The following is a 23,103-nucleotide window of genomic DNA, read 5'->3' on the forward strand; positions in this document are numbered from 1 at the left end:
GGAGGTCACTACTAACAGTCCCGCTAATTGTTTTCCATCCATGAGTGAGTTAAATTTTGTTATGTGCACCAAAGTACAGGCAGATGTGCACCACCCGTAGAAACACACACTGCCGGCTTTGGGTGCTCTGCTAACGAACTGGGTGGCATTTGACTCCCTCCTGGGGGGGCCGCCCAAGCGCCCAGCTTACAGGGACACACTGGTCACTACCCCGCAGCGGTCACACTTCCATCGGCCGACTAGCAAAGATGCCTCCGACTTGATTCTGTTGCTTTTCCTCCAAGCACAATAAGGAAACGCGGGTCTGCAGGACAGGCAGGAAAGAACCCGGGGTCTAGGATTTGGGAGCTGCTGGAGGCATTGTGGGCCAGGGCCTGGAAGGGTTTGTGTTGGGTGTATGAGCGAGGTGGCGCAAAACCAGATGTTCCAAGTCAGGATTTCTGGCTCCAGCCGACCCCCGAATTAGAAAGCCGCTGGCAGCTGACTGTAGTGGCCAGAGACTTCCGCCTGGAGAGCTGATTCCTCCCACTTCTCCAGCACCTTCCCTGCTGGGCTCCGAGTGCTTCCCGCAGGCTCTATCGCCCGGGCCATGGGGCTGCCGTGCTAACTGGGGCTCCTTCCTGTAGCCCGGGACATCAGCCCCAAGAATCCTTCTCATCTGTGCCAGCTTTATCTGCCCCTACCCCTCCTGTGCACCCCTCCCAAGGGGCCCTGGTGATCAGCTACCCCAGTTTGGAGCAGCCCTGCCTGGTTTCACACGGTTGCCCTGGGCCTCCCGGGGCTGCCCAGCTAATGTTGTCACCTTCACACAACCGCCCGGGCCCTGCCTGCGTGCTGCAGAGGTTGCGGAGGGCAGGGTGGAACAGGTCTAGCGTTGGCTCCTAGCCAAGGTGGTCAGGAAAGCCGCTCCGGGCCTGGGGTGACTCTCTAGCTCCAAGTGCCGGAAGCTGGGAGCGGAAGATGGGTCGCCCCATAACTGCCCAGTTCTCTCCCCTCCAGCGCCGATGCAAGCCCCCGTCAAGACCAGACTTGTGTTGGGCTAGGCCAGCTCGGCTCGACGGACCCGGGTACAGGCAGGGGCCGGGCTTGGGACGTGGGCTGCAGCGTGCGAGCGGCAGTGGTAACGGAGACGCCTTGGGAGAGGTCCTCCTGCTGGCGCACGACCTCGGGGGAACCCACCCTGCCCCCAGCCCTCTCGGAAACAAACCGCCCGCAGAGCGGAGGCAGCGGGGAAGGGAAGACGCTGCAGGGCCAGCGGCTCGGGAGTCTGGAGCGAGCCCCAGAGAGAACCGGCCCGTGCAAGGTATTTTCCAGGCACTCAGACCAAAAGCCCTGGGGGCTGTAATCCTGAGCAGACTGCTTCCCGCAGCCTCCTGCCCCAGGAATAACCCTGCGGCCTGAGCCGGTTCCCCTGCTCCCTGGTACGTTCGCTCGAGTATTGGAGAAAGATGAAGCCGCTGAGCTCCCCGGCGCGTGGCCCTTTGGGGTGCAGAATTCACGTACCCACATTCCAGAGCGGAAGGAAGATCGTTCTGGGCACGGGAGCTCTCAAGGCGTCTGTCTGGGGTGGGCAGTTCTGGTCCGGGCAAGGCAAATGGCATTTGACTTGGTGGCCAAAGAAGATGGTTAAGCCACGCTGCTCTTTAGTCTCTCTCGCCCGCTCTGTGGTTTCTCTCTCTGGTTTTCTTTTCAGCCCCTCAGGGATTTAACCTCCGTCTCTGTGTTGCCGCTGGGCTGGCTGTTTCTTTTCTTCCCATGGCCATTCCGAAAACCAGGAGTTACCCCAAAGGCGCGTGGGCTGGGGCACCCAGTCCTAGGTGTCGCTCACACCTGCGGCAGGTAGGAAGGCGGCAAATGGAAACCGGCCTAGGACTGCAGAGAGCTTTCAGGGGCTGGGGCCCATGGCAAATCCGTGGTTTTACAAGGGATTGTCCCTTTAACTCGGAACAGGGGCAGGCCCCCCAAGCCAGGGCGTGGCCTGTGGAGAAGATGGTGGGGTGGGGGGCGGCTAGAGGCAGGGCCCGTGTGTGGAATCCAGGCTGTGTGCATCAGCGTGGGCGCTTGAGAGCCAGAGAGACCCACAGGGCCGGGCTGCGCCGAGTAGCCGCAGCCGACGTGTCTGCGTCCACCCCACAGACCCTAGTCCCTGTGGTCGTGTGGGGAGACGGGCAGCTCCACCCCACCCACCGTTCCCCCTCCGGCATGGGGGAAACGGAGCCAACAGCGGTGGGAGGGGGTTGGCTCACTGGATTCTCTGGGCCACAGCAGCATCTAGGGTAGGGGCGTAACATCCCGGTTAATCAGTTAGCTGGTTAAAGCTCAGGGTTAACCGGTTAACCGATGAAGCGGGCTGCTGCCCCCCACCCTCGGTGTGTGAGGTGCCCAGCTCCCGCTGCCCACCCCCCATGTCCAGGAGCTTCTGCTCCCTGCAGCCTCATGTGGGGTGGTGGCCAGCTCCTGCCGCCAGCCCCCCATGTATGCGAAGCAGCAAGCTTCTGCTCCCCCCCCACACACAGAGGGCCGGCTCCCGAGCCTCAGGCAGGGGGCCGCTCTTGGGTACCGGTGGACCTCCCAAATCTCGAGACCCCCACGTGAGATCAGGGCCCGGTTGTTCCAGGCGCTGTAGGGACAAGTGGGGGGGAGGAGATGGGCCTGCCCCAGCGAGCTCCCAGAAGAAACTGACGAGGTGAAGAGCGGGGCGGGGGGAGTGTTGCCAGTTTGTGTCATTTTATCGTGATGGTTGGCGTTCTTCTCCGAGCTCTGGGGTCCCGGGACTCTTTTCGGGGGGGCGTGTGGAATCTCCGAGGCCGGGTTTTTGTCCTCGCAACTTAGACCACCTCAGAACCGTGTCCCAGGTGCGACATCCGGGCTCTCGCCGGCCAGCAAAGGAAAGAGACCCACACGAAATCTTGTTTTTCAAACATCTGATTTGGGGAGTTTGGAACACTTGGGAGGGGCGACTTTGGATTTCGTCTCCCCGGGTACGGCCAGGCCGGGAGTTTGGGGCTTTGCCCCAGGTCTGTGCCGGAGCCGGGAGATGAGTCTGGTCTATTTTCCCAGAGGCTTTTCCACCAAACCATAGAACTGGAAGAGACCTCAGAAGGTCAAGTCCAGCCCCCTGCTCTAGGCAGGACCAATCCCAACTAAATCAACCCAGCCAGGGCTTTGTCAAGCTGAGACTTAAACACCTCTAGGGATGGAGACTCCACTACTTCCCTAGGTAACCCATTCCAGTGCTTCCCCACCCTCCTAGTGAAATAGTTTGTCCTAATATCCAACCTGGACCTCTCCCACCGCAACTTGAGACCATTGCTCCTTGTTCTGCCATCTGTCACTACTGAGACCAGCCTCTCTCCATCCTCCTTGGAACCCCCCTTCAGGAAGTTGAAGGCTGCTCTCAAATCCCCCCTCACTCTTCGCTTCTGCAGACTAAAGAGACCCAACTCCCTCAGCCTCTCCTCATAAGTCATATGCTCCAGCCCCCTAATCATTTTGGTTGCCCTCCGCTGGACCCTCTCCAATGCGTCCACATCCTTTTTGTAGTGGGGGGCCCAGGACTGGACACAATACTCCAGATGTGGCCTCACCAGAGCTGAATAAAGGGGAATGATGACATCTCTGGATCTGCTGGCAATGCTCCTCTTAATGCATCCTAATCTGCCATTAGCCTTCTTGGCTACAAGGGCGCCCTGGTGACTCATATCCAGCTTCTCATCCACTGTAACCCCCAGGTCCTTTTCTGCAGAACTGCTACTTAACTGGTTGGTCCCCAGCTTGTAACAATGCTTGGGATTCTTCCCTCCCAAGTGCAGGACTCTACACTTGTCTTTGTTGAACCTCATCAGATTTCTTATGGCCCAATCCTCCAATTTGTCTAAGTCATTCTGTACCCTATCTCTGCCCTTAAGCGTATCTACCTCTCCCCCAGCTTAGTGTCATCCACAAACTTGCTGAGGGTGCAATCCATCCCCTCATCCAGGTCATTAATAAAGATATTGAACAAAACCGGTCCTAGAACCGAACCTTGGGGCACTCTGCTAGAAACCGACCTCCATCCTGACATCGAGCCGTTGATCACTACCCACTGGGCCCGGCCTTCTAGCCATCTTTCTATCCATCTTACCGTCCATTTATCCAATCCACAATCCCTTAACTTGCTGGCAAGAATATTGTGGGAGACCGTATCAAAAGCCTTGCTAAAGTCAAGGTATATCACATCCACTGACTTTCCCACATCCACCGAGCCAGTTACGTCATCATAGAAGCTAATCAGATTGGTCAGGCACGACTTGCCCTTTGTGAATCCATGCTGACTATTCCTAATCACTTTCCTCTCATCCAAGTGCCTCAATATGGATTCCTTAAGGATCCCTTCCATGATTTTTCCAGGAACCGAGGTAAGACTGACCAGCCTATAGTTCCCTGGATTGTCCTTCTTCCCTTTTTTGAAGATGGGCACTACATTTGCCTTTTTCCAATCATCCGGGATTTCTCCCGATCTCCACGACTTTTCAAAGATAATAGCCAAAGGCTCCTCAATGACATTTGCCAACTCCCTCAGTACCCTCAGATGCATTAAGTCCGGACCCATGGATTTGTGTACGTTTAGCTTTTCTAAATAGTTCCTAACCTGTTCTTTACCCACGGGCTGTCCATCTTCATCCCATCTTGCGTCACTTGGCGCAGAAGTCCAGGAGCCGACCTTGTCCGTGAATACAGAGGCAAAGAAAGCATTGAGTACTTCAGCTTTCCCCACATCATCTGTCACTAGGTTACCTCCTTCATCCATTAGGGGCCGCACACCCTCTCTGATCACCTTCTTCTCGTTAACATGCCTGTAGAAACCTTTCTCGTTATCCTTCACATCCTTAGCCAGTCGCAATTCCATTTGCGCTTTCGCCTTCCTGATAACCCCCCGGCATTCTCGAGCTAGACATTTAAACTACTCCCTGGTTATTTGTCCAAGTTTCCACTTTTTGTAAGCTTCCTTTTTGTGCTTAAGTTCACCAAGGATTTCCCTTGTAAGCCAGTCCGGTCTCCTACCATGTTTGCCTCTCTTGCTACGCGTCGGGATGGTTTCTTTCTGTACCTTCAAAAAGGCTTCTTTAAAATACTGCCAGCTGTCCTGGACTCCTTTCCCCTTCATGTTAGCATCCCAGGGGATTCTGCCCATCATATCTCAGAGAGAGTCAAAATCTGCTTTTCTGAAGTCCAAGGTGTGTATTTTACTACTCTCTTGTCTTCCTTTGGTCAGGATCCTGAAATCTACCATCTCATGATCACTGCTTCCCAGGTTGTCACCCACCTCCACTTCCCCTATTAGTTCCTCCCTGTTTGTGAGCAGAAGGTCAAGCTGCGCACGGCCCCTGGTCGGATCCTTCAGCACTTGTGTCAAGAAGTTATCCCCAACATTCTCCAAAAACTTCCTGGATTGCCTGTGTACTGCCGTATTGATTTCCCAACAGATGTCAGGGTGATTAAAGTCCCCCACGAGAACCAGGGCCTGCAATCTGGAAGCTTTGCTCAGTTATCCAAAGAAAGCCTCATCTACCTCATCCAGCTGATTCGGTGGCCTGTAGCAGACACCAACCACAACATCACTGCTGTTGTTTGCTCCTTTAAACTTAACCCATAGACTCTCAACAGGTTTTTCTCCCTCTTTATACTGGAGTTCAGAGCAATCATAGTGCCCTCTTACATATAGTGCAACTCCTCCTCCTTTTCTCCCCTGCCTGTTCTTCCTGAACAGTCTATACCCTTCCATGACAGCGCGCCAGTCATGCGAGTCATCCCACCAAGTCTCTGTTATCCCAATTAAATTATATTTCTTGGACTGGGCCAGGGCCTCCAGTTCTTCCTGCTTGTTGCCCAGGCTTCTCGCATTAGTGTACAAACACCTCAGATAACCAGTTGATTGCCCTATCTTCTCCATTCGAAACAGAGGTCCTCCTTTCTTGATCCTTCCTCTCTGCATTTCTTCCCGGTATCCGACTTTCCCACTCCCCTCAGGGTTTTGGTCACTGTCCCCCGATGAACCTAGTTTAAAGCCCTCCTCACTAGGATTGTGAGCCTTCCCACGAAGATGCTCCTTCCTCTCTTCGTTAGGTGGATCCCATCTCTTCCTAACAATCCTTGCGCCCGGAACAGAGTCCCATGGTCGAAGAAACCAAAGCCCTCTCTGCGACACCACCTGCGCAACCACGCATTTACATCCTCAATTCGACGATCCCTGCCCAGTCCTTTCCCTTCAACAGGGAGGATGGACGAGAACACCACTTGCGCTCCGAATTCTTGGATCCTTCTTCCCAGCGCTACATAATCCGCAGTAACGCGCTCAAGGTCATTCTTGGCCGTATCATTAGTTCGGACATAAAAACACCAAAGTGTCACCGTGCACGGTTACTGACAAATCGCAGTTACTGACACATCACTGACTTTCTCCTTTTTACAATTGAATTCTCAAACGAACCAGCTGGAATATAAATTTTGTACCTACATTTCAGTGTATAGGATATAGAGCCGTATAAACAAGTCCTTGTAGGAAAGATTAGTCGGTACTGACTTTGCCGGTGTTTTTTATGTCGCCTCTTGTAAAACTAGGCACGGTTTAGATGAGTTGATGTCCCCCTTGGGAAGATCTGTGTACCCCAAGGGGTACGCATCCCCCTGGTTGAGCCCCACTGTTGTGAATAGCAAAGGGGCAGGAGATAGACGCCAAGAAGAAAGCCTGGCAGCTCGGAAGCGGGGAAAAGAAATCCATTCCTATTGCTGGGTTTCTCTCCAGCATCACAGGCTGGCAAATCCCAGAGAGTCTGGCATGTCAGGGAGGATTTCTCCTTTTCAGATAAGCCCTTCATCTTTTTTGTAACTGGCCCCGGTTTCTAGAAGAAGTTTTAATTCAAACCCAGCGAAGTATTTTGGGGTTTCTCTTTGATGCGCCCTCTTCAAGCACAGAGCAAAATAACAGCTTTGAAACCTGCAAATAGTGCAGTCAGCCCATTTGCCACATGCCACATGGGTTACACAAGAGCTAACTGGTCATTAGGGAGACGGCTGCCTTCCTTCCTCCTTGGTTTAAGAGCTTAGATTCTGGGCCACGCTGGCGGCAGGCACCGCTAGCCCCGCAGAGCTTGTGTGCAGAAGCCGGGGACTGGGAAACTGTAAATTGATCTCTCCCCGGAGTGCCGCTGCCAGAGACTTGTGAGATTCACGCGGGGGAGGATTCCTACAGAAAGCCCCAGAACGGTATTTTGGTACCCAGACCGACCTGCTTCTCTGGCCTGGCGCAGTCCAACTCCTGCATTTTCCCCTTCCGGCACTGGTCCCATTTCAGGGCAGGTGTTCCAGCCATTCAGTATTGACCGGGGCTAGTTTGCTGTTCAGAATATGACCCTTCAAAGGTTCATCCAAAGTATGGGGGCCCCACGTGCTGGCCTGGAAGGGGGGAAGACTGGGCAGGTATCGTTCGAGAGTTCTGGGGTAAGCACAGTGCGTGGCCTGTAGGGTTGCCAGATGGTTTAACCAAAAATACCAACCCCCCCCCCAAAAAAAAACACCAGGGGAAAAAATTCAGTTGAGAAAAAAAGGGGGATGGGAGGACAAAGTTGTTGAGCAAAAAAAAAAAAAAGTGTAGCCCCTTTAAGAAATACTTTTGAGGCTTTTTGGCCCAAACAGGCTTCTGGAGGCGAAAATACCGGATCAATACCGGACACCTGACTACCCTAGTGGCCTGGGAGGATGTCGGTTCCCTGAAGACAGGAGTCCCTATTCTCTACGGAGCAAGGCCTTGATCCCAGAAAGGTTTGTGCAGAACGACTTGTGTGGCAGGCACAGCGGCGTGCTGCTCTCGACTCTAGTGCAGTGGTGGGTTACCAGCAGCCTGCAGGCCCCCCGTGGCCCATGGGGGTTGCCAGGTTCCGCTGGCATCTGTATTGGGCGTTTTCCTGCCCGTGTTACGAAAGTGACATGCACGAAACGCAAGTGCAGGTGAGCTGACAGACTGGGCCCCTGGGTAAGCTAGGAGGGGCCCGGCTCCATGCTCCCGAAAGGGGCGGGGTCTCGGTGGAAGGGGCGGGGCAAGGCAGCCGGCCCGCAGCACTGCTGGGATCGCGCCATCCCTGCTCCGCTCAGTGCTGTCCGGAGTGCGCTGCCCAGCGATCCGGGAGCAATGTAAAGGGACCGGGATTTCGGCAGCTGGGAGCCTCTGAATCTCCGGGTCCCGGGGCAGTTGGCCCCTTAACTTCCCCGTCGTCAGGCCTGAGCACTGGCCCATGAAGATAGCTGCGTGCTGACTGCACACAACACACACTGAGACCCGGGAGCTCCCTCTGCAGCCAGTCCCAGCTCTGCTACGGTTCAGTCGGCATGCCCTGCACATTCTAGCTACGCCAGCGCCGGGAGCAAAACTGCTCTCATCCCGGAGAGCATTTTAGTTACGATAATTTTGTGGCCAACCGAAATGAAAGCCCCCTCACTAGCCTAGGTTGCCCATCGCTGCTCTGCTACAGGATAACAGTCTACTACTGCTACTGGCTAATGGAGTTACTTCTCTAGCTCATGTGTTAGAGTGTTCCTGGATGAGGGCTCAAACCAAGTGCAGTAACCGGATGCCTCCCTGGTCCCTTTTGGCTGTAGGCCTTGACTTCTCATGACAATGGCCCCCTTTAGTGATGAGGTAGGACTACAAGCTGCTGGGCCTGGACAGTCCCTGTCCTCTGCTGGGAAAGCCAGCAAAGAGGCTAACAAGTCCAGGTGAGGAGGGTAATTGAGTGAGTGCTGGGTTCTTACTGGTGGTGTCATTTCAACACAAGTTGACCATTTTCCCCCCAGAAAATCTGGCTACTATGATTCATATAAACCAGCCAGGATGGGTGGGAAATGGTGTCCCTAGCCTCTCTTTGACAAGGGCAGCACACAGTCAACTTGTGGAACTCCTTGCCAGAGGAAGTTGTGAAGACCAGGACTTTAACAGGGTGCAAAAAAGAGCTAGATAAATGCATGGAGGTTAGGTCCATCGATGGCTATTAGCCAGGATGGGCACAGCTGGTGTCCCAGGCCTCTGTTTGTCAGGGGCTGAGAATGGATGACAGGCGAGGAATCACTCAGAGAGTCCCTGTTCTGTTCATTCCCTCTGGGGCACCTGATGCTGGCCACTGTCGGCCGACAGGACACTGGGCGAGATGGACCTTTGGTCTGACCCAGTGTGGCTGTTCTGATAGTCTTAAACTCTCATAGCTAAAATTGGGAAAGAACTAATTAAAAATTACCTAGACAAGCGAGGTGTCTCCAAGTCGCCAGGGCCTGAGGGAATGTATCCTAGCACGCTGAAGGTGTTGATTGAGGAGGTGTCTGAGCCATGAGCTATCATCTTTGAAAGGTCACGGAAGACAGGAGAGATTCCAAAAGACTGGAAAAGGGCAAATCTGGTGCCCCTCTATAAACAGGGAACTAAAGACAACCCAGGGAATTGCCGGCCACTCAGCTTGGCTTCTGTAACAGGAAAGATAAAGGAGCAAATAATTAGGGAATCCATTTGCAAACATCTCGAAGATAATAAGGTGATGAGTAACAGTCAGCCTGGATTTGTCAAGAGCTAATTGTGTCAAACCAACCTGCTAGCTTTCTCTGGCAGGGGAGCCGGCCGTGTGGATATGGACTGGGTAGATGTGGTTCTATCCAGACTTTAGTTAGGTGTTTGATACAGTCTCGTGTGACCGTCTCGTGCACATCCCAGGGAAGAACAAGTACAACCTAGATAGAGCTACGGTTAGGTGGGTGCATAACTGGTTGGAAAACTGTTCCTAGAGCGTAGTGATGGAGGGTTTAGACTCATGCTACAAGGGCATAACGAGCGGGGTTCTGCAGGGATTCGCTTGGGGTCCCATTCGGTTCAATATCTGCATCGACGGTTTAGATAATGCCACAGACAGGATGCTTATCACGTTTGCAGATGATGCCACGCTGGGAGGAGTTACGTGTGCTAGATACACAGAGAAATGCAAATATGTAGAACGAAAAGACTTACCCAGTGTTGCTTATGTCTAGGGCAGCAGGAGGGCCTCCCGCCAGCTTCTCCCCAAGGCCGGCTCAGCCTAGCAGGAGCTGAGCAGCATGATGGGTGGCTGCTCCCTGCGGCTGAGGCGCTTGCTGCCCCCTTGTGGTCATTTCTGAGTGTAACTGTCCCTGCTATCATACCCCTCCCTTCCCATTTGCTGGGAAACAATCCCATTCCACACGCATCCCATTGTCCTGGCACAACCAAACCCTGACCTTGCTTTAAGTTACGCAAAGTGAAAGCTGCCTACTGAATGTGGTGGCCCTAGCTCTTACTGTTTCAGAGATGGTCTTGAACAAACAGACTGATGGATGGACAGACAAATATATAGTAGATTTATGGGTGCATGACGAGACACAAACATATAATAGCTGTGCGTCTAAGAAATGCAGACAACTGCTTTATGTATAAAGAAGCAATACACCTTATTTAAAAAATGTCCTGTATTCCCAACCCAATTCGACCTTCTAAATTTAGTCAGAGAAAAAGACCTGGATGTGAATGTGAGGAACACGGACAAAAGCTGGAGAGAATTAGAGAAGGTGGCTTGGAAAGAAATTATGGCTGGCCCATGTTCCCATAGGAGCTAAGGGCAAAGAGAGAGAGTACCTGATGCTCCAAGGGAAAGTAGGGGAACCCCAGTCATGGACAGGGGTGGTGCGTGGGAGGGGAGGGGCACACAACTCCCCCAAATGCTGTAAGTGGGAGGAGCAAGGGGATGTGGGAGGGTCTGGAGCCCAAGGCAGGGGTTGCCCCCCGAGCAGAGCAAAGCAGCTCCCCTCTCCCTGCTGCCAGCACACAGGTCCCCCAAGCAGTGCCGCAGGGTGGGGTGAGTGGGGGGAAGAGGCGGAGCAAGGGTGGGATAGAGGCGGGGAGAGGGCGGAGCTGGGGAGGGGCCGGTGCCTGGAGCAGAGCGGGGGTTGTCCTGGCCTCCTCCGGTCTAGTGGTGTCGGGAGCAGTCACCTGGGGGGGCACGTGCCCTCCCTTCATCCCTCCTCACCAGGCGCCCCATCTCTGTGTGTTCCTTCCGAGGCCCGGCTCTTCCAGGCTGACTTTCGCAGGGAGTGGGAGGTTCTGACTCTTTGAGGGGGGCAGGGCTGGGGCAGGAGGGGGTTCCCTCGAGTGGCCCCGGGCAGTGGTGCAGCGGGGGGGGGGGGCTATGGCAGCTTCCTGCCTCTCCTGGCCCCGCAGACCAGGCTGCACCCCAGAAGTAGCCAGCAGCCGGTTCCCCGCCAATGGGGGTGTGGAGCTAGTGTGCATGGAGACCTGTGCATGGAGACCTGTGCTCTCCCCTACACCTCAGAGCCGGGCCTGCTGCTGGCTGCTGCACGGTCTGCGGTGCCAGGCCAGGCAGGGAGCTGCCTTAGCCCCCCACTGCTCACCTGATTCCCCTGCCGCAACGGGCCCCAGACACTCCAGAGCCAGCGCTGGGGCGCGACCCATCATTTGCAAACCCCTGCTCCAGCGGGATGAAGAAATCGTCTCCAGAGCGCACGTGAACGGCACCAAGGAGCTGCATCATCCCATGCCCGCCACCCCGCCCCCTCTGCGCCGCAGGGTTCGGGCGGCAGAGTCAGATGTGAGGTCATAGACGAGTTGTGACAATCGGGGGCGGATTACCACTGCTTACTTACAATACGGTAGGGCCCAGAAGTCACAGCCACCCGCGCAGTGCCGGGCGCTGCACCAACACGACATAAGCTGCTTGCTGTCCCAAAGGGTTCACACACCAAGGCCCCCTGTCCTGCTGGGGGTGGACCACAGTCCTTCAAGGGGCCCTACAAGGAGGCAGGACTGGGACCTGGAGTCTTTTGGGGGGCAGAGCTATTAATTCATAGGTGTCTAAAGCTCTTCTTTTGAAATGCCTTTAAGCCGGCTTTCTCAACAATCTAGTGGCGGTGAGTTCCGCTGGCTCAGTGTGCATTTGTATTGTTTTTTTTAAGTATACGGATTTTTAAAGACCCCAGCCACCCTCCTCAGACTACACAGAAGATCGGAGAAGCTATCCCCAACTAGGGCACTCTGGGAGGAGAGCAAAACCCGATCCCTGAGTTCTATTCCCAGCTGGTCGTAAGACTGCTCCAGTTTGGCTTATCTAAGAGCATCAGAACGGCCACCCGGGGTCAGCCCAAAGGCCCATCTAGCCCGGTGTCCTGTCTGCTGACAGTGGCCAGTGCCAGGTGCCCCAGAAGAAGTGAACAGAACAGGGAATCATCAAGTGATCCCTGTGCTGTTACCTATTCCCAGCTTCTGACAAACAGAGGCTAAGGACATTACCTCTACCCATCCTGGCTAATAAGCATGGATGGACCTAACCTCCATGAATTTATCTAGTTCTTTTTGGAACCCTATTAAAGACCTGGTCTTCACAACATCCTCTGGCGAGGAGTTCCACAGGTTGTGTGCTGCAGGGAAGAAAAACTTCCTTTTGTTTGTTTTAAACCTGCTACCTATTCATTTCCTTTGGTGACCCCTAGTTCTTATGTGATGGGAATAAGCACATAACTTTTCCTTATGCCCTTTCTCCACACCCTTGATGATTTTATAGACCGCCTAGACTCCCGCCCCTTAGTCTCCAGTCCCCATCTTTTCACTCTTTCCGCACGTGGCAGCCATTCCAAACCTCTCATCCTTTTATTGCCCTGCTTGGCTAATTGCCCGGACGCACCATCTGAGGAAAAGACCCTTTGGCCCCCCCCCCCCCCCCAGGCGCTGCCGGCCTCTCTCAGTGGCTCTTTGACTCGCCCTGGCCCGCTGGGGGCCAAGTTCCCCCCCCGCGCTTTGCCAGCGAGCTCCAGCCCGGAGCAGGGAGGGACGAGCAGCTCTGCCGGGAGGTTACCAGGCCCGGAGGAGGAGGCAGGAGCAGCCGCCGCCCTGGGGCCCTTCTGCGCACCCGGCGCTGGTGGCGAGCTCCGCGCCCTCTCCACGGCTGGCCACCGGGTAGCGCTGTGCGCCGCTCCGTCTCCCCGCCTCCCCCGGCGGAGGCTGCCCCCACTGCTCGCGGCTCTGCTGCCGCTGCCAGAGAGCGCCTCACTCCGCTGCCAGCCACAGGCGAGGCGGCAGCCCGCCCGAGAGCCCAGCGAGCCGGAGAGGCGAGAGCCGGGCAGGGGCGCACGCCAGGCGGCGGCAAGCAGAGCCGGGGCGCGCCGGTGCCTCGCTTTCCTCGGGCACCTCTGCGGGCTCCGGAGCGCGGCTGGCAGCCGGAGAAGCCGCGGAGCCTCGGGCCATGGGGATCGCTCGGCTGGCGGGATAAGGAGGGCGCGCCCCTCCCCCCATCGGATCCCTCCCCCAAATAACTTTCCTGCCGAGATGCGGAGCGGGGGTTTCGTCCCGCGTGGCTAAAACTGCCCCGCGCTTGGCGGCTTCTCCGCCCCGCGTGTCCGGGCGGGGGATCCCCCGCAGCTCCCCACGCTCCGGGTTGTGCCCTCCACGAAGCGGGGGCGGGGCTCGGTGAGAGGGGGGCAGCCGAGCCCCGGTCCAAGGCGGGACCTTGCTGCGGACAAGCCCGGGAGGGCTACGTGTCCTGCCCCCGGACCGGGAGCGGAGCCTTCTTCGCCCGGCGCGCTCGCCCGGCGGCCGGGAGCTGTTTCTCCGGGTGCCCCAGGAGCGACGGGGCGCGTGTGCCGGCCCGGCCAAAGGATTATAAAAGTCGGGGAAAGTTCCCTGCCCGCCCCCCCTCGCGGACCATGGCAGGGGGCGGCCGCTGGCGGCTGCTGCTCGGCGTGTTCCTGGCTCTCCAGCGGACCCCCGGCGCCGGCGCTCAAGGTAAAACTGGGGGCTGTTGGGGGCACGGATCTAGGGCTGGGGGGGGGGGGGCTTTCCAGCTCGGCCCCCACCGGGCCTGGAGCAGCCTGCGGGATTGCCTGGGAGGCTCCTGCAGGTTCCAGAAATGTGACCCCCCCCTTGGAGGGGTTTCCCCTCAGGGCTGTCTCTGGGGTTGCCCTTCGCCAGGCGTTTGCGCCTCGGGGCCAGGCAGCGGCGGGTGCCTGCGCTTGTTTCAAACAGTTTTGTTGTGCCTGGATTCTGGAAGGGAGAAGGGGGGCAGCGCTTTGCTGCCGGAGAGGCGGAGCCGGTGGGGGTGGAAAGTTGAGCGTGATGGAGACTATGCGCCCCCCCCCTCCCCGGTTTCCCCCCGAGATCAGAGCGCTGGAGAAGGAGCCGAGTCCTGGGTCTGTGCTTGGAAAAACCAAACCAAAGCCTGGAGCCCGGCTTGCAGAGAGAGGTCACGGGGGAGGGTGTCAAATCTTTGCCTGGCTGAGATCTGGCGGGCCAGGTTGTGACTAACCCTCCAGCCATGAAAACCCTGGTGCAACCTTAGTGGGGTTGCGGGGAGGGGAGCGGAGCCCTTTCCAGACAGGATGTTGCGTCCCGCCCTGGCTGGGCTGCTCAGAAAGTCTTGGGCTTGTCTGCGGGTTTGTTTGCGTTGTCTGGCTCAGGAGGGTGAAGGGTGAGACCTGGGACTTCTCTTTCCTTACCCCCCCACCCGGAGTTCACAGCAACCGGTGGGTCCCCGGTGGCACCTCAGAGACTCACCCACGTATCTACACGTGTGGGCGAAACCCACCTCCTCTGGTCACCCGTAGGGGTGACAGTAGCCAGCTGGGCATCCCATCCATCCGTGCGTGTCCTGAGTCCTCATGGGCGCTGGCCTTTGCCTTCTGGCCCATGCTGGCTTTCTACCACGAACGGTGACCTCCGTTTCCCCAGGCCCTCCCGTCTGGGGCCGACCATAAGGGGTGGGGCTGGTGAGTGGCCAGAGCAAGGCCAAGCTTGTCCGTACCATGGCTCTGGGGGACACGGCTCCCTGCCCCATGCCCGCTTTTCCAGAGCTCGTCTCGTGCGGCTGGTTCCCCCGTTGGCGGTTTGCGGGCCGTGCCGCATGGATGTGCCCCAGCTGTTTCCCCAGGCTGCATGCAGCCCTCCATCAGGTTCCAGTCGCTGGGCGGGAGGCCGTTTCCACGCCAGGAAGTGGTGAACTGTGTTACATCAGCAAACTGCCCGAGGCTGGCTTTCTTTTTCCCCAACCGTGGGGCTATGGCAATGTACCTGGAGAATAGTGCCCATTTGCCAAGCCCCGTCTACACCAGCCAGGCTCCGGATCGGCTGTCTAGAAGCCCCATTTACACCAGCCAGGCTCCGGATCGGCTGTCTAGAAGCCCCGTTTACACCAGCCAGGCTCCGGATCGGCTGTCTAGAAGCCCCGTTTACACCAGCCAGGCTCCAGATCATCTGTCTAGAAGCCCCGTTTACACCAGCCAGGCTCCGGATCATCTGTCTAGAAGCCCCGTTTACACCAGCCAGGCTCCAGATTGGCTGTCTAGAATCCCCGTTTACACCAGCCAGGCTCTGGATCATCTGTCTAGAAGCCCCGTTTACACCAGCCAGACTCCAGATCATCTGTCTAGAAGCCCCGTTTACACCAGCCAGGCTCCGGATCATCTGTCTAGAAGCCCCGTTTACACCAGCCAGGCTCCAGATTGGCTGTCTAGAATCCCCGTTTACACCAGCCAGGCTCCGGATCATCTGTCTAGAAGCCCCGTTTACACCAGCCAGGCTCCAGATCATCTGTCTAGAAGCCCCGTTTACACCAGCCAGGCTCCAGATCATCTGTCTAGAAGCCCCGTTTACACCAGCCAGGCTCCAGATCATCTGTCTAGAAGCCCCGTTTACACCAGCCAGGCTCCAGATTGGCTGTCATAGAGCGAAAGCCGGTGGCTGACATCAGGAATGTGCTTTCCAGGCGGCAAAGTGCATTGGGGAAAAAGGCTTCTTTGACTATTTGATTGTCTGATGTGACACTCGATGAGTCCCTCACCATACACTAAGGAAGGGGGTTTCAATACAACCTCTCTCCCTCCTCCTTTGTTCCCAGCACTCGCTGCTCGGAAAGTTTCAGAAAGGGGTTGAATGTTTGGCGAGGTTTCCAAACAGCTGCCTTAAACGACTAGGAGCAGCTTTTACACTGTGTGTATCTCTCCCAAGCACCTTACTCTCTCTCTCTGCCTTATCTCAAGACCTGTCAAGATAACAATACAGCCAGGCGAGATTTACCTTCAGGAGACAGGAGAAGGTGGCTGTCTGAACCCTGGAAACTTATTACGGTTCCTTAGGAAGGGGGGAGGGACTGTACGCCAACCCCCCGGTGTTGAACTTTATTCCTTTTCTTCCAAGGTCTGCTGAGAGCTGGCAGCTCTTTATAGCAGAGCCTTGTTCAGGGAGCTGCAACTGTGTAGCATGGCCAGCTACAGACCGTTGGGCCGGCTGAATCGGAACAAAAACCCTACAGGGGCATGGAAAAAGGCATCAGGTGGGGGGGGGGGGGGGAGCAGAGCTATAAATACCTATAATGGGGAAGGTGGGCTGTGCAGGAAAATGCTCCATAATCTTTCTGGGTAGGTGGATGGTAAATGCCTTGGTTGCATCCTATTTCACGCTCTTGAATTCCTGCGTCCACGCTAGGCGAATTCTGCTGAGATTAACCATCTGTGCACACTGGGACGAGGCCGGGAGGCAGCCCTGGAATGCGTTCCCGCCCCTGGCTTCCAGAGGCCCCATCCCGAGTCGAGTGGCTGAGAAGTTGCACGCTTGGGTAGTTCAAAGGCCGGCCTGCGAGGTGTCCGGCTGCCCTGTCCGTCTGTCCGTCCCCTTACCCGCTGCAGTCGTGGAAGCGGACGGGAGCTGCAGTTGGAAGGGGATTGGAGGCCACGCGCAGGGAGCTAATACTGCGCTGCCGCACCGATAAGCTAATTGCCTCCCGGGTGCATATGTGCCGACGAGCCTATTTTCAGCTGCCTCTGCCGGGCATGGGCTGGATAGATCGGGGCCTGGTTCCCGGAGGTACAGGGAGAGGCCAGCAGAGCGCAGGCGAGGCCGGGCTGAGGGCTTGCCCTGGCAGAGAGAGACTTCCCTTTTGGACTTCTCCAAAGGAGGACTCGAGCGAGTAGAGAATCTCTTGGCTTCCCCAGCCACGCCAGGGTGCAAAGAATTCAGGGGGAAGCTGCTCACCCAGGGCCCGTCTCCTGCCTACGCATGTTGGGTTTGTGTGGCATAGACTCCTAGAATCCCAGGGCTGGCCGAGACCTCAGGAGTCATCGAGTCCAGCCCCCTGCCCAAAGCAGGACCAACCCAACTCAATCATCCCAGCCAGGGCTTGGTCAAGCCAGGACTTAAACACCTCCAGGGATGGAGATTCCACCCCCTCCCTAGGGAACCCAGCCCAGGGCTTCCCCACCCGCTTAGGGAAACAGTTTTTCCTAATATCCCACCTAGACCTCCCCCACTGCAACTTGAGTCCATTGCTCCTCATTCTGCCATCCCCTACTAAGACCAGCCTCTCTCCATCCTCTCTGGAACCCCCCTTCAGGGAGTTGAAGGCTGCTCTCAAATCCCCCCTCGCTCTTCTCTTCTGCAGACTAAACAAACCCCAATCCCTCAGCCTCTCCTGTAGCTCATGCGCTCCAGCCCCCTCGTTATTTTGGTTGCCCTCCGCTGGACCCTCTCCAGTGCGTCCACATCCCTTCTATCGTGGGGGCCCCAGAACTAGAGGCGGTACTCCAGACCTTCCCGGCTGCTTGCAGCCCAGGAACAGGGAGTACCTCTCCGGGCAGGTGCAAGGGGGAAAGGATGCGCTTTGGGCCCAGGCTGCAGAGGGAGGATCATGGGGCAGCTGGGGCAGCTGGGGCAGGCTTCGGGGGCTGCACAGGAGATGAAGCCGCAGTGGGACGCGGGGGTGCGAGCTAGAGAGGCAGGAGGGAGGGCTGAAAAGAAGTCAGGTGTCTGATGCGCCCGGTTGTCCGTCCACGGAAGGTGCATGGGATGCACATGCGTGTTAAGTGCACGGTTCCATGCAGCACATTTGCCTGCCTCCTGACTGCTCTGTAGCTCTGCTTAGCACCTCCCCGCGGCTTCCAGGTTCTGGTGGTTGGGTGTCCAGAGTCTCTGTGATCAGACAGGGTGGGGATCTCTGAGACGGGCAGATGCCCCCGAAACAAGTCTCTTGGAGAAAGGGAACGGGGTGGGGAGGCAGGTATCTAGATCCCTCCCTCGAGACGGGCAGTATTCCAGGCGTATAATATACGCTCCCTCTAAATTTATAGCCATCGTTTTCAGCAGCAAATGGAGCCAAAGCCCTCTCTGCCCCTGGCTTCACACTCCCCATCCACTGCCTCGCCTTAGCTCCGGCGCTATAATTTCTCAGTAATTAAGTTCCGAACATACCATATAAACTGGCAGTATATTACCCAGGCAGTCCCTGGGTCGGAAGCGGTGAAGGTCTCTTTGATTGATTCACTTTCTCTCTGAGTTGCTCTTCTCCTTGTCTTTGAATCTCTGCCTTTCAGGTTCCCCGCGGCTGCGTTTGTTCCTTGGCTTCGGAGCGCTTTCCTGGCGTGAGGAACGTAGCCTCTCGCATCCTGCGGGGCTCCGTGGGGCGCAGGGAATTTGGTTTGGGTGGATAGTTTTGCCTTGTTGAAAGGTGTCTGGGTCAAAAGTGAGGATGGGGGGGTTGCTTGGTGTCCCCCCCCCCCATTATTTAATTAATGGAACTTGAATTGAATTCCACGGGCCAAGGTGCTGTAAATATGTGTGAGCTTCAGGAAATGGAGCAATCCAGGGAGATGGGAGAGAATTTGGTGGTGAGGCTTAGCCTGTCCTTATTTTAAAAATACTAGAGTGATGGGCCCAAACACCCCTGCTTCACCAGGGCTGGGGTCCGGACAGCATGGCCCAATGGGGAATCTGACGCCTTGGCACGTCTCTTGGGACATCGCCTCTTTGCAACCTGCTGGGGCTTTTAGGAGCCCCTGGTCGGAGCTGGGTGATGTGGGGTTTACACGGGGGTGCTTCCAGCAAGGGCTTGGCCTAGATTTGGGCCTAGTGGCCCCGATGCAGAGGCCCGTGGCTTGCCATCTCCTTCGTGCTGGCAGGGAGGGTAACTTCCCAGCTGCAGCCAGAGGTGGGAGTCACCTTACTAACACCTGGGGGGCTGCTCCTGAGCGTTTTCCTCACCCAGGGCCAGGCAGCTGGAGGACGGGACAAAGGAAACCCGCAGGGGCAGCCCCCCCAGGTGGCTGTGGGCCACAGAAGCTGGGAGCACAGTGCCAACGTGCGTGCGTCATTCCAGTGGTGCCCGCTGGGAGGAGTCGGGCTGTAGCCAACGTGGCCAAGCCGGTGGGCTGAGAGAGGCAGTGAGGGGAGACGGGGGCTGGAGCAAAATCACAGCTGGGTTGGGGGCAAAGCTGCTACACTCCCCCTCGCTCCCCAGCCCAGCCATTGGGTCCCAAGTGGGAGAAACCTCATCAAGTCGCCGTCTGTGTCCGGCTCGCGATGCCAGCCGCGTCCGACCCGCCCACCGCTCTTCCCCACCGACGCGGACCCCCACCCCCTTCGCAGCATACCCCTCCCCTCCTCCGCCCGAAACTCAGCTGATGGGCTGGGAGCTGGAGATCCCGTTGTGGCTCATTCCTGGTGGAAAAGCGCCTCGTCCTCCAGGAACGCCGGGCTGGCTCCTCCAGGGTGCCCGCCCCGCCCCGCCGGGGAATGCCTGGCCGATTCCCGCTTTCCTGCGCCCCGGTCCCTTGACTGTGGCCCCCAGGGCTGAGCAGAGCATCTGGACTCGGTCCCCTGGGGCTCCCGGTCTGGGCGCTGCCCGTGTGAGCTGCGACTTACCAGTGCGGGCCCCGGGCAGGGAGTGGCCCAATCCAGCCCAGCCCCAGTGCCCAGCCCAGCTGATGGCTGCTTCGTATCCACCTAGGTAGCAAACTGGGTTGTCTGTGAGTCGCTGATGGCCGTTTCGGGGGCAGAGATGCCAGCTCCGGAGCCACGGAGACAGAACCGGCTCCGGATCACCTGCGGTACACAGAGGCACCCGTAGCTGTGCTCACTGTACCCCCAGGGCTCTGCCGGTCCGGGCTACGTCTTGGCCCCCAGACTCCATTCGCTGCCGTTGGACGCGGGAAGTAAATCACCAAGCAGAGGCACCAGAGCGTGGGCACCCGACCCACTTTGCTGGTTGGGTGCCTACGCTCTGCGGCTGCGGGGGGGCCGCTCGGCGCCTCGATTCCCTCTTGTGTTAGGGACTTTCAGTCTCCCACTGCTCCCGAAACGCCCCCAGGCCCAAGTGTGGGAAACGTTCCTGCCTGGCGGGGGCGGCTCCCCCCCCCCCCACCTTCCTATTGAGCTACAGCCGGCTTTTGTGTGCGCGCTGTCGATTCAGCCGGCTGGAGAGAGACGGATCGATGGAGCGAAGGAGGGGAAGGCTGAAAAAGTGAAACCGCTCCGGTGCTGCCCCGGCGGAACCGGCCCAGCACCACCAGCTGATTCTAGCTCCCAAGAGAGAGGAGGGGGGCGTTTATAACGGGCTGTCATTAAAACAAAAGACACCCTGACACCTGGAGAAGAGGGAATGAAAGTCTAATTACTGCCTGGCTGTGCCATGTAATTATTAATTACCCACAGCAAAAAATAACTTATTGATTAGGGCCTCTTGCTAATTACACAGCAGAATGCAGTGCTCGGCCCTGGCTAATCAGTCATGCATCTGAAGAAGCAGGGTGCTGGGTGGCATCCCCCCACAACCCACTTCACTGCCTGGCTTTCCCCAGCTGCAGTGGCCAGGGGATGCATCTGCTCTGTCTCCTGGCTGTGGTGAGTTTGGCTTAGGCCCTGACCCCGTGATCAGAGCCCTAGTGTGTGCCAGGTGCTGTTGCAAGATTAAAGCTGTGACGGCGAGGTCTCAAGCCTGTTGTGTTTGTACAGCTCCGGGCGCGCCGACGCTCGGCAATGAAATAGAGCCTGCTGCTATCCCATCCAGGGGACGCTTCCGTTTTGGGGACGTCAGATCTTTGGTTTGTCAAGCCTGTCCTGGCCCAAGAGAGAGGTTCCCTCTAATTTTTCCATCCACGTGTGGAATAAATTTTTGTCATATGCACGGAGGCATGTGCAGATGTGCACCACCCATAAAACATGCTGCCGGCTGTGGGCGCTCTGCTGGGTGGCATTTGACTCTCTCCTGGGCGGCCACCCAAGTGTGAAGCTTAGAGGGAACGCTGCCCAAGAATTTCTTTTGTTGGGGACTGAGAAGGAAATGCCAGCGCTAGGCCTCATGACCTTGCTTGGAACAGCCCGGGCTGGACAGGGCAATAGAGCCAGCGGCTGGTGGAGGCGTCAAAGTTTCACTGAAAAGGGTTTTGCGCAGCCAGGTGGGTTAACTGGCAAATTTCTACTTTTTCCTCAGTTTCCTTCCGCAGGGAGCTCTGCCCAACCCCCTCTCGTGAAATCCCGTCTGGGGACAGAAGGGAGTGAGGCTCCGGGGGAAGGAAGCCAAGATCCGCGTGGGACTTAAACTGCTGTGCTCAGCTCTGCAAGGGATTGGGAGGCTTAGGGCTCCAGACAGGATTTTGGGGGGTGAGGAGACCAGACTAAGTCTCCAAGCCAAAGGGGCACCTGCTCGGGCTTTGGGCCGCCCCACGGCTCTGCACGCCCGTGTTTGCTGGCTTCCCGCCCACCTCTAGCCGGGCTCTGTGCGGTGTTCCAGGCTGCAATGTCTGGGCGGATTTGCTTTGTGGGGAGGGAGTGTTGAACTGGAGGAGGGTAGAGGCCTGTTCCCCTGCTACCAGGAGGCAAACGGGGCTCAGGGAGTTTGCAGTCGGAATTCGTCGGAGCAGATCCAGCAGGGCAGAACGGCCCTGACCCCAGGCCGACTCTGGCGATCGCCTCCTGGCCCCGCGTTCTCCCACCCAGCCCAGTTCCTGGGCAGCCCCCTTCTTCCCCCATAAGCAGCTTCTCCCTGCCAGCCCTCGGCTGATTAGCAGAGCACCCCCGGCCAGCAGCCTGTCTATGAGTGGTGCACATCCACACATCTTGGTGTGCAGAACAAAATTCATTCCGCACATGGCTGGAAATGATTCGAGGGAACATTCACCCTGGGCTCCTCCATCCCCTGGGGCAGGGTGCTGCTTGCGGCCTTCCTCAGCTTTGCTCCCCACTAGGCTGAGATTCCCCCCCCCTTCCCGTCCTACTGATCTTTCACTGCTGCCTCGCACCATTTCCCATAGGCTGAGCCCTCTTGTGCGATTCTCTGTCCCGCCCCCTCCCTGGCCCCTTGGGAGATCTTTGCCGGGGGGTGCCCATCGCCGTACTAGGGGAGAGTTGCGGTGTAACAGGCACCAGCAGGCCAGCCAGCATCGTTCACCAATCCAGCTGCCGAGCGCCGTGCCGGATCGCGGCTCCCCCCTTCCCCGGGTGGCTTGCCCCTCCCCCCATGGCACTGCCCCTTTTTTTAAGGGGGGGCGCCCGAGCTGCCGGCCTGCTGCGAAGCGGGCAGGGAGGGAAAGTGGCTTTCGGGGGCGAAGGGGGCGAGGGAGAACGGGCGATTAAAATTTGATGCGGCTTAGAAAGCCATTAGTGGCCTGCGATGGCCATGAAATGTTGATGATATGATAATCGGGAGGGAGGGACATATTATGGGCTGCCACGCCGCCCGTTAATGACGCTGGCGGGCCGGCCGGTTGGAGCAGGCCGGCGGGGAACACAGAGCCATTGTCTGGAACCTCGTCGAGCGGCTCTAAGCTGGCGTCTCGCTCTGGGTCTCGGTTCCCCAACGGTAACGAGAGAAACAGAATCCTCCGACTTCCCGCCTCTGAGGCCACGGGAGGGGCATGGCCAAGCCCGGGGCGCAGGCCTAAAGCCAGGGGGCAGAATTCCCCCTGACGGCCGCCCAGGCGAACGCTTAAGGATCGGATTTGGCTCACTGGCTGCAGGGGCAGGAAGGCCTAGGTGGGGGTGCCATGTCCCTTTGGATTGGTGCCAGGGGGTGCTGAGCAGGACTGGCTGGATCGAGAGTTTCCTGGGGTGAGTCACTGCCCACCTCTGTGACTCAGTTTCCCCACTTGTAAAAACAGAGGCTATTTTTGGCCCTCTCTCCTCAGCCAGGAACATCGGGCTTAGCCCGTGTCTGCCAAGCAAAGGGACAACGTATTCCCATGGCTTATCACGACTGGGTCTTAGGGAGAGGCCCTTCGTAACCGGTGCTCCCCCATAGTGCAGGGGTG

The 23,103-nt window shown here is 57.4% G+C and overlaps 1 protein-coding gene across 2 annotated transcripts in view; it reads left to right on the forward strand.

Moving 5' to 3' along the window:
• Window positions 1-13,052: 13,052 nt before the first annotated feature.
• SDK2 (sidekick cell adhesion molecule 2) overlaps window positions 13,053-23,103 on the forward strand; it is a 181,258-nt gene continuing 171,207 nt past the window's right edge. For both annotated transcript variants that reach the window (XM_075904030.2, XM_075904029.2), the window contains exon 1: window positions 13,053-13,819. In XM_075904030.2, the coding sequence (XP_075760145.2) occupies window positions 13,741-13,819 (79 nt within the window). In that variant the 5' untranslated portion in view covers window positions 13,053-13,740. The remainder of the gene's footprint in view (window positions 13,820-23,103) is intronic.

Source organism: Pelodiscus sinensis, chromosome 20, assembly GCF_052426305.1.
Source record: "Pelodiscus sinensis isolate ZL-2025 chromosome 20, ASM5242630v1, whole genome shotgun sequence".
Lineage (NCBI taxonomy): Eukaryota > Metazoa > Chordata > Testudines > Trionychidae > Pelodiscus > Pelodiscus sinensis.